General features: G+C 40.5%; 1 protein-coding gene across 3 annotated transcripts in view; it reads left to right on the top strand.

The window, feature by feature from the left end:
• The first annotated feature begins 4,701 nt into the window (after positions 1–4,701).
• Positions 4,702–17,409, top strand: part of LOC100555230 (retroviral integration site protein Fli-1 homolog) — a 39,045-nt gene continuing 26,337 nt past the window's right edge. For 2 of the 3 annotated variants that reach the window (XM_008120940.3, XM_008120941.3), the window contains exon 1: positions 4,702–4,911. In XM_008120940.3, coding sequence (XP_008119147.1) covers positions 4,894–4,911 — 18 coding nt within the window. In that variant the 5' untranslated portion in view covers positions 4,702–4,893. Of the gene's footprint in view, positions 4,912–5,055; positions 5,391–17,409 lie in introns of those variants that run through there. The other variant, XM_062962610.1, reaches the window with a different exon arrangement.

Raw genomic sequence — 17,409 nt, forward strand, 5'->3', positions numbered from 1 at the left:
TATCGAACATTTTTTGATTGACTGCCCAGCATATGCCGAACTTCGACACAGTTATTTCCATCCATTACTATCTAATTTTAGGTCTCACAACAGAAATGATCTTCTGACAGTTCTCTTGCAAGGACAAGAAAGATCCTCCATAATCAGAGTCAGCCTTTTTATCCTGAAAGCTATCAAGAAAAGAGCACATTTCCTGAAAGAAGAATCAGGAAAATAAGATTTTGTCGGCAAACAGATGGTCAGCTGCCTGTCCTCCCATCCTTTTTGCCTTGTTTTTATTTATGTTACACTTTGAAATGGTCATATGACTGGTCAAACAAATAAATTATTATTATTATTATTATTACTATTATTATTATTATTATTTTGGTGCCAATTTTTATCCTTCTGCAACAAAGCAGGTCACACTGTAGAGTAATTGCAGTTTGATACCATTTCAACTGCCCAGGCTCAATGCTATAGAAGTTGTAGTTTCACAAGATCTGTAGCCTTCTCTGCTAAAGAGTAGAAGTGTTCCAACAACCTCATTGGGAACTTGGGAAGGTCTATAATGGAAGACAAGGTTTTCCCAAATGCAAATCAGGGCAGAATGGGGTTGAACTGGATCACCATTGTGATCTTTTCCAATGTTATGATTCTATCTAGATCCAGGGAAGTCCTGCTCCCCCTCTATTCTGCCTTGGTCAGACCACACCTGGAAGACTGTGTCCAATTCTGGGCACCGCAATTGAAGGGAGATGATGACAAGCTGGAAAGCGTCCAGAGGAGGGCAACTAAAATGATCAAAGGTCTGGAGAACAAGCCCTATGACGAGCGGCTTAAAGAACTGGGCATGTTTAGCCTGCAGATGAGAAGGCTGAGAGGAGACATGATAGCCGTGTACAAAAAAATGAAGGGAAGTCATAGGGAGGAGGGAGAAAGTTTGTTTTCTGCTGCCTTGCAGACTAGGACGTGGAACAATGGCTTCAAACTACAGGAAAGGAGATTCCACTTGAACATCAGGAAGAACTTCCTTACTGTGAGAGCTGTTCGGCAGTGGAACTCTCTCCCCCGGATTGTGGTGGAGGCTCCTTCTTTGGAGGTTTTTAAGCAGAGGCTGGATGGCCATCTGTCAGGGGTGCATTGAATACGATTTCCTGCTTCTTGGCAGGGGGTTGGAATGGATGGGGTCTCTTCCAACTCTACTGTTCTATGATTCTATCTTTTTCATTTTTTTACGTGTCAAGAGCAACCGGAGTTGCTTCTGGAGTGAGAGAATTGGCCGTCTGCAAGGACATTGCCCAGGGGACATTGCCCGGATGTTTTGATGTTTTACCATTCTTGTGGGAGGCTTCTCTCATGTCCCCGCATGGAGCTGGAGCTGATAGAGGGAGCTCATCCGTGCTCTCCCCGGGTGGGATTTGAACCTGGCAGCCTTCAGGTCAGCAACCCAACCTTCAAGTCACAAGGCTTTTATCCCCTAGGCCACCGGAGGCTATGCAATTCTATGCAATCACCACCCAAACCACATTTTCCATGCGACAGATAACAAGCAATCTGAATTCACATTGGAGCAGAGGTTAGAAAAATTGTAACAACCACAACTCTTAAAATCAGAGCCATTCTGCTTGAAGGATTCTGGGAACTGTAGTCAAAACAGGTCACCTTCTCAATCTCTGTGTCCAAGCAAGAGTATAGCCATCACTATCTTAAATTACAGTTTGCTGTAAAAATTCAAAAACATTTAAATTACTGATGCCTGAATTAATGCAATTTTATTGGTATCTCGGCTTATACTGGAGTCAATGTTTTCTCAGGTTTTTTTGTGGTAAAATTAGGTGCCTCGGCTTATATTCGGGTCAGCTTATACTCTAGTATATACGGTATGTAGCTTATAGAGAGAAAGGAATGTAGAGTTCCACCAATTCTACTTTGAAACGTTACTGACAGCAAACAATTTTAAATTATGGAGATCTATATTTTGTTAAGTATTTTAATCTGTGCAATTCTGTTTTTTAAAATGTATATTTATATGTTTTATATGATATTTTTTATTAATTTATATTTAATTGTCTGTTAATTGTCTTTTGTACTGGCGTTGAATGTTTCAATATTACATCTTAGTTTCGATTGAGTTTCTGCTACATATAGTATATTTGTCTTCTTTTTTGTCTGTGTGTCTTCTTTCTGCTTTTGTATTTCCTTTATATGTATCATTTTGAGAATGAACAAAAAAGTTTGTGTTAAAATTAAGAAATGTTGTTTTTTAAAATAATATTATGTCTCAGGATAACATCTTACAGTTACATAGTAGAAGCTAGAGCTACATTTACTTTGACAGCCAAACAAGTTATCAGGAGATTTCCTCTGAAATGCATACAGACATTTCACAACTTATTTTGTGACATCAAGAGCAGTGCTTCTTCAGTTATCTGATGTGGGCAACTGTCAATTATTTGGTGGGTTGCTGTGAGTTTTCCGGGCTGTATGGCCATGTTCCAGAAGCATTCTCTCCTGACGTTTTGTCACAGCAACCCAGCGATTCCGACCATGAAAGCCTTCGACAACGCATTATCAATTATTTTTCTTTCTTTCCCTGAAACCTTCCAGGGATCATCAGCCAATGGCTTGGGGACTGAAAATGGTTGTGATCACCACTTTGAGTAGTACAGATCTAGAGTCATTCACATATATGAGCTTGTTTGTTTTCAACCAGATTATACCTGGAGAGTTTGTATTTGTACCCAGAATTTGGGAGAGTTAACTTTTCCAAACTCTGACATGCTTGACATGCAATATATGGCACATCCAGGAGAAACTAAAATGGTAAGATGAGCTTCTGATCCAAGAGATCAATTTCCAGTCATACATGGAGCCGCGGTGGCATAATGAATTAAACCCTTGTGCCAGCTGGACTGCTGACCTGAAGGCTGGGTTGCTGACCTGAAGGATGCCGGTTTGAGAGAGTGTGATTTGCCCAAGCTCAACCAGTGAGTGTCCATGGCTGAGAGGAGATGACTTGAATGCTGGGTTGCTGACCTGAAGGTTGGTGGTTCAAATCTGTGAGATGAGGTGAGCTCCCGTCTATCAGCTCTAGCTTGCAGGGACATGAGAGAAGCCTCTCAACCGGGTAGTAAAACATCCGAGTGTCCCCTGAGTAACATCTCTGTAGATGGCCAATTTTTTCACACCAAAAGCCATTTGCAGTACGTTCTCAACTTGCTTTTGACACGATAAAAAAAAATCATACATGGGCACCTGAATGTCTGTATTCAGAGTTCAAACCTGGTGTTACAGTAGAGTCTCACTTATCCAACATAAACGGGCCAGCAGAACATTGGATAAGCGAATATGTTGGATAATAAGGAGAGATTAAGAAAAAGGCTATTAAACATCAAATTAGGTTATGATTTTACAAATTAAGCACCAAAACATCATGTTATACAACAAATTTGACAGAAAAAGTACTGTATATACTTGAGTATATGCCTAGTTTTTCAGCCCTTTTTTAAAGACTGAAAAAGCCCCCCTCGACTTATACTCAGGTGAGGATCCTGGTTGGCTTAGATTTGGGTCAGCTTATACTCGAGAATATATGGCACATTTATTATTTTTCTCTATTATTGTTGCTACTATTACATTTATTTTACTCTATTTTTATTAGTATTAATAATACATTTATTATTTCACTCTGATCTTATTATTATTATTGCATTTATTATTTTACTCTATTTATTATTACTTGTATTATTTTCCTGTATTTTTATTATTATTATTATTATTATTATTATTACATGTATTATTTTATTCTATTATTATTAAAAGGATACATAAGCATATTTACACTGAAGAAGATGAGAATAATGATTTGATCAGAGTTGGACAGTCTTATCTTAAATTTGAGCTTTATGTAAATATTCAAAAACATTTAACCTACTGATACCTTAATTAATGTAATTTTATTGGTATCTATTTTTATTTCTGAAATTTACCACCCTCAGCTTATACTGGAGTCAATGTTTTCCCAGGTTTTTTTGTGGTAAAATTAGGTGCCTCGGCTTATATTCGGGTCGGCTTATACTCGAGTATATACAGTATATCTTAGTGACAACTTGGTGATACTTTATCTGAAGTATTGCAAAAGAAGTTAAAGCCAGTCTCCAGCTGCTTGGTCATAACCATTATTTTCGTGTAGAAGTAAAAGACTTGAAGAAGGGAGTAGTGACTGCTGTAGCACTGCATGTGATTTCCCTCTTAGAGTATATACTAGAGTATATACGGTAGTTCAATACACATTAATGCTATGTAGTAATTACTGTATTTACGAGTTTAGCACCAAAATATCACAATGCATTGAAAACATTGACTACAAAAATGCGTTGGATAATCCAGAACGTTGGATAAGTGAGACTCTACTGTACTCTGCTTTTGGCAGGGGTGTTGATTAAGAATGTCCTTCTTGCTTCTAGCCCTTGTAAAGCAGATGAATAAAATAATCTAGATAATCTAGATCAATACAAAAACAAACAATAAAATAAGCATTGTTATTTTGGAGAATACAATTATATTTTTTCCTCTATATCCCCTAACCTCTAGAACAATCTCTGCCATGGCTCTCTTTTTCTTTCTTCTAAACATCTCCTGACTTCTGAGTTGAAGAAGCAGAGGGAGGGAAAAAATGCTTGCAAACCAGCAATGTTATAAAAAAAAAAGTTTCACTGCTTGCAAGCTTGGTCACACCAATAGGAAACCAGCCCTGGTGGTTTGTGTGACTTCACTTCCCAAAATTAGACGCACACACATACACACACACACACACACGCCTGTTCATCCGGCCCCCCGTGTCTGAACAGCCCCTGCCCCTTGCAAGTGCCCATGGAGGTCTAGGCGGGAAGCAGCAGGTAGAGGCGTGCCATGGATTGCACCATCAAGGTAAGTTCTGGAGATGTTCCTCCAGCTTTGTCTCGCCTTGCCTTGACTCTGTCGCAGGCTTGCACTGCCTGGTCTCCGGTTCAGTTCCTCTCTCTCATACACACCCAGCTCCAGAAACAGGGCCCCCCTCCGCTCTTTCCTTCTGGTACAAAAAAATTTCCTCTTCCTTCCCTTTCGTGGTGGTTGATGTCTCTGAGCTTAAAAAACCCAAACCAAACCACCGCAAGAGACGCCTTCAGATCTGAGAGTGGAGAGCCCCTTCCACTGCAGAGTCTGACCCATCGAAGGACAGCAGACAAAGGAGGAATTGGGTTCCCATCACATTGGCATGCAGGGAACCATCTCCTCCAATATGTTAGGTGGATACAGGGGGGCAGAGGATCCTATTTGGGTTTGCCATAGAGCTTCAAGGATGGACACAAAAGAATGGGGATACTTCAGCCGTCTTCCAAACTTGGAGATATCTACTATCATAAGAGGTCAGTTCCTTTTCTCGGTTGGAGTTCAGATACAACTATTTCATCAGCATTTGCCTTCTCCACCCATTTTTCTGATTCTAAATTTTATCAATACTATTTTTTTACTATTTTTTAACTTTTCCTATTTATTACATACAGTAGAGTCTCACTTATCCAACATTCGCTTATCCAACATTCTGGATTATCCAACGCATTTTTGTAGTCAATGTTTTCAATATATCATGATAATTTGGTGCTAAATTCATAAATACAGTAATTACTACATAGCATTAATGTGTAATGAACTACATTTTCTGTCAAATTTGTTGTATAACATGATGTTTTGGTGCTTAATATGTAAAATCATAACCTATTTTGATGTTTAATAGGCTTTTTCTTAATCTCTCATTATCCAACATATTCGCTTATCCAACGTTCTGCCGGCCCGTTTATGTTGGATAAGTGAGACTCTACTGTATTTCTAACCAGGCTTGCCAGCTCATCCCTGAAACACTCAGGTGCCCAAGTTTTTATGGATCAGGTTGCTAAATATCCAGTATGATCCAAACTTTTGTAGAGTTAAGACTTGCTTTGTTCGCCATGGATGTATGACATTCTCAGGGAAAATAGACAAAGCTTTGATTTTGAGGTTTATTTTTAAGTCCTTCTGGACTGATTAAGATGAATCCGCCCTAAGTTCCCCCAGGGAGATAGGGCGGAATACAAATAAAGTTTATTATTGGGCTGTCGAAGGCTTTCATGGCTGGAATCACTGGGTTGCTGTGAGTTTTCCAGGCTGTATGGCCATGTTCCAGAAGCATTCTCTCCTGACGTTTCACCCACATGCAGATAGATGTGGGTGACACGTCAGGAGAGGATGCTTCTGGAACATGGACATACAGCCCGGAAAACTCACAGCAACACAAAGTTATTTATTTATTTATTTATTTATTTATTATCAACACAAAGACCGAGTATGACACAGCAAATGAGATATATATGCTGGATTTCGCATCAATAATAATAATAATAATAATAGACACTTGGGAAGTGTTTGACTTGTGATTTTGTGATATGAAATCCAGCATATCTATCTTGTTTGCTGTGTCATAATAAAATAATAATAATAAAACTACTACTACTACTACTACTACTACTACTACTTATTATTATTATTATTATTATTATTATTATTATTACTATTATTAGTTCTGGCTTATCTTTCACCATCTCAAATAAATAAATAGTAGTGATCATGGAAGCTTTTTTTAATTATGAGGGATCATTTGGGGTTTTGCATTATTGTTTCCAGACAGATGGGAGAAATTTCTTTGTTTAGGCTGAAATAAAGACTAGCTTTGGTCAAATCCAGCTTTCAAAAAAAAGACCATGGAACCATTCACAGTAGATTAGATTAGAAGTTGGTTGGAGGCAAGCAAAAGAAGCCATTCCCTGGAAAGTGTCTTGTGTTCATGAAAGCTAACCAAAAATGTTGCCAGTCTCCCTTTTCCTTCTTGACTGCTCTTGTATTAGTGCAATGGTTTGAGTGACTATCCAGTTCATATATATCTTGCTTCTCATTTTCCACCTGGGCAAATCCTGGCCTGATGTTAGTTTTCATTTCTCTACTATGGAAGTCTCTGAAAGGGCTATCATCCAAAATCCAAAGTTACTATACTTCTTTACTGAAAGATCTATAAGGATAGTAATGTTTTTAAAGGTTGGTTTTTTTTAGCATTCTCAGTTAGATCGCCAACTTACAAGGAAATGACTCTATGCTCTGCTCCTCAGTCTTTTAATAGCAATTGATTGTGCAGAAGTTGGCAGGGGAGGTTTTGATTAGAATAGCTAATAACGAAACATTGATCCCGTTCAAACGTAACTTTTCCCAGCCCGATGCCATCCAAATCTTAAACTGTAACTCCCATAATTCCCACTGAGAAAAGAAGTTGTAGCTCAACAGGTCTGAATGGGAAATACTGTCCTAACTCTGAAGTTTGGGAGAAAAGATTGATAATGGTACAGTAGAGTCTCACGTATCCAACACTCGCTTATCCAACATTCTGGGTTATCCAACGCATTTTTGTAGTCAATGTTTTCAAAATATCGTGATATTTTGGTGCTAAATTCATAAATACAATGTAGTAATTACACTGCATATTGCACTACTTTTTCTGCCAAATTTGTTGTCTAGCATGATGTTTTGGTGCTTCATTTGTAAAATCATAACCTAATTTGATGTTTAATAGGCTTTTCCTTAATGCCTCCTTATTATCCAACATATTCGCTTATCCAACATTCTGCCGGCCCGTTTATGTTGGATAAGTGAGACTCTACTGTAATTGAATCTGGTGAATTCCTTTCCAACCTATAAATGTAGAGAGTAATACGCCAGCAATAGCAGCACTTTCCTACTACTAGTTGAGTTAGGAAGATAAAGTTGCCACACATATTATGGTTGTGATTAAAAAAAACATGAGCAGAGTCAAGCTACCATTTTTAAAATATTTTGTTCCTGTGCATCTTGACTTATAGAGAGGGCATGAAAGGATTAATTTTTACTTTTAAAGCTACTGTTTATATATAAACAAACAACAGACACACTAGAAATCGGCAGCCTTATAGCTCTCAATCACCAAATCACTGTTCAAATTTCAGACAATCCCTGGGCCATTGTAAAGCAAGATGAGCAACTGTCAACCTTCTGTAGTTTTCTGGACAGCAATTTCCAAAATCCCTCTCCAAGTGGTTATGTTGCAAACTGGGGTTGATGGGAATTTTATTCCAACAACATCTGGAAGATCTGAACATCCCTGATCTATAATACCAGACAAGTAATATTGATATAAGATAAATCCTGCTGTTCTGGGGCTGATGAGATTTATATTCCAACAACATATAGATGATCAGAAGTTGCAGTTTCCTAATCTATAATGATGGATAGGTAATACTGACTTAATGAAAATCCTAGTGGTTTGCCAAAAGGAACACCCGGACAAGGCCAACATTTTGGGTTCCTGACAGTTGGCAAATTCTTGTTGATACATTTCGCCTTTATGAAAATCTTTGCATTGAGTGGTCATTGTACGGCCTGTATGTGTGTTCACATACAGTAGAGTCTCACTTATCCAACATAAACAGGCCGGCAGAACATTGGATAAGCGAATATGTTGGATAATAAGGAGAGATTAAGAAAAAGGCTATTAAACATCAAATTAGGTTATGATTTTACAAATTAAGCACCAAAACATCATGTTACACAACAAATTTGACAGAAAAAGTAGTTCAATCTGCAGTAATGCTACATAGTAATAACTGTATTTATGAATTTAGCACCCAAAAATCACGATATATTGAAAACATTGACTACAAAAATGCGTTGGATAAACCAGAACGTTGGATAAGCGAATGTTGGATAAGTGAGACTCTACTGTATGTATAAGGCTCTTTTACCTGCTCTGCCTTAAAAGGGGACCAGAATGAAAACAGGGACCAACATCTGCTGAAATTCCTAAAAAGTACAGGAATCTCATTCAGTTTTCAGACTAATGGACAAAGTTATAAGAGCTGAGGTGGAAGTCCAAAGCATCCAAATTGCAAAGTATGTATCTAATGTTTCTTTGCTGAAGCCATGTGTCTATGGCCCTTTCCACACAGCTGTATAAAATCCACATTCAACTGTATTATATCGCAGTGTAGACTCAGATAATCCAGTACAAAGCAGATATTGTGGATTATCTGCCTTGATATTCTGAGTTATATGGCTGTGTGGAAGGGCCCTATAACACTTGTGTAGCATGCAGAAACCTGGCAGTAAAACCTGTGTAGACAGTCAGTGGTGGATTCATTTGTGAAATTGCAAATATTTTCTCCTGTTATTGAAACGTCTCAGAAGCCATGCAAAAAATATTTTAAAACTCATCTACTCTAGATCAATAGTTCCCAAACTGGTCAATTATCAGGGATTCTGGAGCTGATGTCCAAAACATTTGGAGGATCAACATTTGGGAACCACTGCCCTAGATGGGGAACCTATGGCTCTCCAGATGTTGGACTTTTAAGTCCCATCAACCCTAGCCATTATGACCAATAGTCAGGAATTTTTGGAAGCGTTGGCCAACCACTGCTGGAGGTCCATAAACTCTCTAACTCCCATGGGCAGAGGGGATGTTGGAAACTAGGCAAGTGGGGTTTATATATCTGTGGAATGTCCAGGGTGGGAGAAAGAACTCTTGTCTGTTGGAGGCAAGTGTGAATGTTGCAATTGCCCATCTTGATTAGCATTGACTAGCCTTGCAGATTCAAAGCCTGGCTGATTCCTGCTTCAAGTTTATTTACACTGAGCCCCTTTTTAGTGTCCATTCTCTCTCCGCCCTTATTTAAAAGGGATAAGCATTGTCCCTTTTATTTCAGAACCCTTCGTAGAATAATTTGGTGTCCTGACCATGATATGTGTGTGTGTACATTTACTAGATAAAAAGGGAAACAATAGCTGGAGAAGGGCGGTCTGGCGCTGCCTGATACCCGACCACCACCTCAATGCACAGGATTTCAGTAACCAAACAGGAAATGGTGTCCCCATTCCTCGCTGCCCCTCGCCCCCCTCTGCCTTTCATTATAGAAGATGGGAGAGCTATTTAAAGCCCCCCTGGCGAACCGGCCAGCTTCAAGCCCCAGCTCCCTCGTTCGGCAGCCCTTATCAGTGAACAACAGAGTCTTCCGGCTTTGTGGCCTCAGACTTCCTGCCTCGGCTTCCTGTGTTTTGCTGTCCCACCAGCACCTCTCTGAGCTGCATGAATTGCCACCTCCTCCCACCACCCTCACCCCCACCAGTCTGTTTAAGCAAGACGTTCCTGTCCCTTTTGCCAGCTCCTGCCCAGGCATCAGTGGCTTATTGCTATCCACAAGGGTGTGGGTGTTCCCCATAATTTGACTTCATTCGCAACGCAGCATTGCCCAAACACAAATCAAGGGACATGAAAAGCACTGCAGACCAATTCAGCCAGAGAACTCAGCCATAGCAGAGCACCTGATGCACCAACCTGAACACAACAATGTGTTGTCGAAGGCTTTCATGGCCGGGATCACAGGGTTGTTGTATGTCTTTCGGGCGGTGTGGCCATGTTCCAGAAGTATTCTCTCCTGACGTTTCGCCCACATCTATGGCAGGCATCCTCAGAGGATGCCTGCCATAGATGTGGGCTAAACGTCAGGAGAGAATACTTCTGGAACATGGCCACACAGCCCAAAAGACATACAACAACCCTCTAAACACAACATATTATTTTAGAAGACAGAAATGCTGGAACACTCTCACAACCACAATGTCAGACTACACAGAGATGCCACTGAAATCCACAAACACGAGGACAATTTCAACAGAAAGGAGAACACAATGAAAATGAACACAACCTGGCTATCAGCAGGGCTGTAGCTAAGGGGGTGCTTAAGAGTTCAACCCCCCCGACCAAATTTTTCAGCTTAAAAAAAAACTGGTTTACTCATGAATTTTAACTTGGTTAACCTGGGGCCCAGTGGGGTCCAGAATCTCCATATGAGGAAATACAGAGGAGCAGCTGGGGCAGTGGTCCTATCAGTACATCCTCCAAAGTTACAATTCCTTTCGCAGAAGGGACATTGAGAAAGTCTCCCATTTTAATTGGATTGAGTCTTGTAGAACCACATATGTGGGGCTGGTCGGGGTAAATTGTAGGGGTGATAAGGAAATATGATGTATATATTCAGTTTTAAAAGGAGCCCGGTGGAACAAATTGCGTTAAGCTGCTGAACTTGCAGACCAAAAGGTCCCAGGTTCAAATCCCGGGAGCGGCTTGAGCACCCACTGTTAGCTCCAGCTCCTGCCAACCTAGCAGTTCGAAAACATGCCAATGTGAGTAGATCCATAGGTACTGCTCTGGCGGAAGGTAACAGCGTTCCATGCAGTCATGCCGGCCACATGACCTTGGAGGTGTCTATGGACAACGCTGGCTCTTCAGCTTAGAAATGGAGATGAGCACCAAGCCCCAGAGTCAGACATGACTGGACTTAACGTCAGGGGAAACCTTTACTTTTTTTAACCTTGGTTAACCCAGGAGCCCCGGTGGCGAAGTGTGTTAAAGCACTGAGCTGCTGAACTTGCAGACCGAAAGGTCTCACTCTTTCAATGTTAATTTACTCTATCTTATAAGGTAAAACTTCAATAAAAATATATATTAAAAAAAACACATGCAAATGTGAGTAGATCAATAGGTACTGCTCCGGCGGGAAGGTAACGGAACTCCATGCAGTCATGCTGGCCACATGACCTTGGAGGTGTCTACGGACAACGCCAGCTCTTCGGCTTAGAAATGGAGATGAGCACCAACCCCCAGAGTCAGACACGACTGGACTTAACGTCAGGGGAAACCTTTACCTTTACTTAACCTACTCCCCATGAGTGTCCACTGAAGTTCATCAATGGAACCTGATTTCTACATTATTTTGTGTTATGGAACTATTCTTCATGATTCGCAAAAAAAAAGTTTCAGCCCCCCACTCCCACCCCACCCCATTTTTTTTTCTGGTGAAGGCCCTGGTTATAAGTATTTTAAAAACTCTAAAATGAGGACAGTAAATAAGGAGCAACATTTAAAAAAACAGAGAAATTCCAAACAAGAAACAATCAGGGAAAGTTAACACTTCCCAACAAAGAATCCCACCAGGCAGGAAGCAGCCCGGCTTTGAAGCTGAAAAGGCATTCAGTGCTAATCAAGCTGGCCAATTTGCAACATTCACTCTTGTGGCATTAGGAAGGTTGAGAATCACTGGGCTAAACCCTTGTGCTGGCTGCACTGCTGACCTAAGGTTGAGTTGCTGACCTGAAGGCTGTTGGTTCGAATCCGCAAGGTGGGGTGAGCTCCTGTGTGTCAACTCTAACTTGCAGGGACATGAGAGAAGCCTCTCAGCAGGATGGTAACACATCCGGGCATCCCCTGGGCAACGTCTCTGTAGATGGTCACTTCTCTCACACCAGAAACAACTTGCAGTATGTTCTCAAGTGACTTCTGAGGGCCTCATCATACTTCACATGTGAAACTGGTGCAGCCAATCTCTGTGTCTAGCCTCGATCAATACAATCTCTCCAGTCATTTCCTGCTCTGCCGTAACTGTTAATCAGAATCACTTCTCAACTTCAGCTGAAATGAGGGAGGATTTTTTGTTTGTTTTAGGTGTGGTACAATGGGAAATAGGCAAGTAAGGGTTGGTTTTTCAAAAGGACAATTGCTTAATATGCCAACGTTATGCTTCTGGTTTGGAAATCATTGCTGCAACTGGCCCCAACTCTAAGGAATGAGGTGGAAGTATAACTGAAATACACACACAAATTCAGGGTGTCCCAAAAGTTTCCATACACAGGGAATACGGGAAAATGTACTAAATGTATCTTTATTTATAATCATCATCATCATCATCATCATCTACAAGTAAAACAAGTAGTCAAAGAAGAAGAACATGCCCTGGCAGAATATGTAAAACAAAGTGAAGAACCTGCTTTGATTGAAGTCAAAAATCAGAAACTCCTCAAAGCACAGCAGGCAAAAAACCAGTACAAGAAAGCAGCACTACAAACTAGAGCTGACAGCTGGCACAACAAAACATTGCATGGAAAGTTCCTTGACAAAATTGAAGGAAAAGCTGATAAGGAGAAGACCTGGCTCTGGCTCATGAATGGGACCCTGAAGAAGGAGCAGAAGGCCTGATCCTTGCAGCCCAGGAGCAAGCCATCAGGACAAATGCAATTAAGGCCAAGATCGAAAAATCAGCTGATGACCCAAAATGCAGACTGTGCAAGGAAACCGACGAAACCATTGATCATATCCTCAGCTGCTGTAAGAAAATCACACAGACAGACTACAAACAGAGGCACAACTATGTGGCCCAATGATTCATTGGAACTTATGCCTCAAGTGCCACCTCCCAGCAGTAAAGAACTGGTGGGATCACAAACCTGCAAATGTATTGGAAAATGAGCATGCAAAGATACTTCCAAATCCAGACTGACAAAGTTCTGGAACACAACACACCAGACATCACAGTTGTGGAAAAGAAAAACGTTTGGATCATTGATGTTGCCATCCCAGGTGACAGTCGCATTGACGAAAAACAACAGGAAAAACTCAACCGCTATCAGGACCTCAAGATTGAACTTCAAAGACTCTGGCAGAAACCAGTGCAGGTGGTCCCGGTGGTGATCGGCACATTGGGTGCCGTGCCAAAAGATCTCAGCTGGCATTTGGAAACAATAGACATTGACAAAATTACGATCTGCCAACTGCAAAAGGCCACCCTACTGGGATCTGCGCGCATCATCCGAAAATACATCATACAGTCCTAGACACTTGGGAAGTGTTCGACTTGTGATTTTGTGATATGAAATCCAGCATATCTATCTTGTTTGCTGTGTCATAATAAAATAATAATAATAATAATAATAATAATAATAATAATAATAATAATAATAATAATTTATTTGTTTGACCAGTCATATGACCATTTCAAAATGCAACATAAATAAAAACAAGGCAAAAAGGATGGGAGGACACCAGCTTACCTTCTGTTTGCCGTCAAAATTTTATTTTCCTGATTCTTCTTTCAGGAAATGTGCTCTTTTCTTGATAGCTTTCAGGATAAAAAGGCTTACTCTGATTGTGGTGGATCTTTCTTGTCCTGGCAAGAGGACTGTCAGAAGATCATTTCTGTTGGGGGACCTAAAATTAGATAGTAACGGATAAAAATATCTGTGTTGAAGTTCAGCATATGCTGGGCAATCAATCAAAAAATGTTTGATATCTTCCTCTATTTGTTCTCCCCAGACACAAAATCTTTCATTTCTTGGGATGTTACAGTAGCGACCAGTTTGCATCATAATACCGAGTTGTTCAAACCTGGCCCTGGTATATATTCTTCTTAAGGGTAACGGAACTGGAATAGTCAAATAGTGTTCTAAATGAATATTCATTTTGTGGGAGGCTAAAAACTTCGTGGCAGAAGACCTACCTATACTTGCTAGGTCCAATTGAGCGTAGATATCATGAGTGCGTTGCATGAGTACTTGTTTTGCCCTAGGTCCTAGATCATTCAGAAATTGTAAAGGAAGGCCAATTTTAGCCATCTCATTATTTAAGGCCACTACCCATGATGACTTGTGGGCACACTATCTTTATTTATAAAATATTTACAAAATAGTATCTACTAGCTTGGGTACCCGGCATTGCCCGGGTTATATGAAAAAGTCATTTTTTAAATTGACAAAATGCATAAGGTTGTGGCTGAACTACAGTTCACATCATGCTGGGTTAACTCTGAGAAACTTCATCAGTATTTAAAGTTTGTTATATTTGGGCAAGTTTGCTCTAGATGCATCATCGGTGGGCTTCAGTGTGCTCTCCGGCTATAGGGTAAACTACAACTCCCACTATGATGTGTCAGTCCACTCAACCCCTCCAGTAGGTTGAGTTAGTCATGGGGGTTCTGTGTGCCAATTTTGGACCAGGTCCATCATCGGTGGAGGTCACAGTTTCTCTGGTTGTGGGTGAACTACAACTCCCAGAAAGGAATGACAGTTCCCCCCAAACCTCTCCAGTAATCAAATTTTGCCATATCAGGTATGTGTGCCAAGTTTGGTCCAGATCCATTGGTGTTTGGGTTCACAGTGCTATCTGGATGTAGATGAACTACAACTCCCCCAAATCAAGGTGAATTTCCCCCAAAGACCTCCTGTATTTTCTGCTGGTCATGGGGGCTCTGTGTGCCAAGTTAGTTCCAGGTCCATTATTGGTTGAATTCAGAGTGTTCATTGATTGCAGGTAAGCTATACATCCCAATACCTACAACTCCAAAATGTCCAGACCAAAATAATAGAAAAGGGTTATGGAAGAGACAGTGGGCGGGGTCATGCAAATTGCACACCAACTGAGAGAGTAAGAAACACTGGGATGTCTGTGGTGGAGGAAAAACATAAAATCTAGGATGAAATTGTCCCCATATGAAAGCCTTCACTTGGATGGTGAGTAGTATGGTGTTTGTGGAGGAAATTGGCAGGGCTCTTGGACTTGTTTACAATGCTCTCTATAACCTGCAATGCCATTGGAGGGAGGACCATTGGTGTTTCTTGAGTCGTGGGAGCTAAAGCTATTTGTGGAAGTGGGAGCTTGTCAGCCACACACATACATACATATTTTCACTTTTATTATGTATATAGATGCGTTGGCAACCTTTTTCTACACACGTCTTCCTCCCCACTCATGGCTTCAGTTTCCCATTCTCCTATGTATAGAAACTTTTGGGACACCCTGTATATCAGTTATTCTAACGGAGAGGGTAAATGTTATGGTTGCTAAACAACCATGACCTGTTTTCCTTCTTCTCTGATTCCAGGAAGGGGGGAGAGAAATTCCCAAATGCTAAAGCATTGTTGTGGCAAGGACTAGCTGGAATAATATGCTCACCAAAGAACTTGGAAAAGTCGTTTTTTGGGACCACGATCTCCATTCAAGCGGCGGGGATTGTGAGAAATGTAGTCTAGAAAGCGATTCTCCTCCATAATTCAGCTTGGATGTTGCTTATATCCTAAGCAGTGTTTCTTAAATTCTGCTCCTCCAGGTGTTTTGGACTTCAGCTCCCAAAAGTCTTAACAGCTGGGATTTCTGGGAGTTGACATCCAAAACACCGGGAGGAGCAGAGTTTGAGAAACACTGTAAAGCTATAAACGGTACTTTTCACAAGAAGGAGCTCTACTAATATACTTCAATATAGAATGGATTTTTCCAAGACATCTCATTGTATTCCCTCCTGCTCTCAGCAACCAGTCAACATTGTGTTCTCATTGAGAATGCTCAGGTCTTATTGCACTCCTTGCAAGCTATTCTTCCCATTATAGTTCCTGTCCCCCGTAAGCTCTGTGCATATGTATGTGCACATGTGTGCACTTCTGGGAACCTAAGCCTCCTGGCATATCTCTCTTGGGAATGGTAATAGGGATCTTGATTTAAGCAGCAAAGACACAAATGGCTCAGAACAGGGGGGAAACCCTAAATTTTATTGTCGGAACCCCACTCTATATGATAGGATAGTAACTCAATGTCCTGCTCAAACCTGTGCATTTTTGGCAATCTAAGCCTGGTGGCATCTCTCTTAAGAATGGTGGATGATCTTGTTTGGAGTAGGCAAGCAGCAATGTTTATCTCTCAACACTGGGAATTGAAGGGCAGTTAACTGGGCAGATCTTCCAATTCCATTACTTCATTGCTTTTCTGGCAAGTTCCTCACTTTCTAATTTGGAGAGTATTATACTTCTAACACTGAAACAGAAGTGTGCACAGTTCTTGCCTCCAATTCGAGTTCTTTCATTCACTTGCCACAGTTTTCAGTTCCTGTATCACCAACATGTGCATGCGTATTGTTGAACGAACATTGCAAAAGGGGAAGACAAAATCTTGATAGATTGTATCAGGCATCTTTCTGTGGTGTTTTACTGGTACGTGTGTACTGTGGAAGGGGAAAAACATCAAACCAAACTACTCTTGATGCACAATGGCATTATGTTTGTGTTTCTCTTGCGTTTCCCCAGATGCCTCTGCACATTGATAAAACTCTATCAAGGGCCACAAAACTATATTATTGGCCTGAATTCAGATGCAACAGAAAAAAGGCACAAATAATAATAATAATAATAATAAATTATTATTATTATTATTAATAATAATAATAATAATAATAATAATAATAATAATAATAATAATACTGTGGGACTTCAGAATCCAGACTGACAAAGTTCTGGAACACAACGCACCAGACATCACAGTTGTGGGGAAAAAAAAGGTTTGGATCATTGATGTCGCCATCCCAGGTGACAGTCGCATTGACGAAAAACAACAGGAAAAACTCAGCCTCTACCAGGACCTCAAAATACATCACACAGTCCTAGACACTTGGGAAGTGTTCGACTTGTGATTTTGTGATATGAAATCCAGCATGTCTATCTTGTTTGCTGTGTCATACA

This window comes from Anolis carolinensis, unplaced genomic scaffold, assembly GCF_035594765.1.
Source record: "Anolis carolinensis isolate JA03-04 unplaced genomic scaffold, rAnoCar3.1.pri scaffold_10, whole genome shotgun sequence".
In the NCBI taxonomy this organism is placed as follows: domain Eukaryota; kingdom Metazoa; phylum Chordata; class Lepidosauria; order Squamata; family Dactyloidae; genus Anolis; species Anolis carolinensis.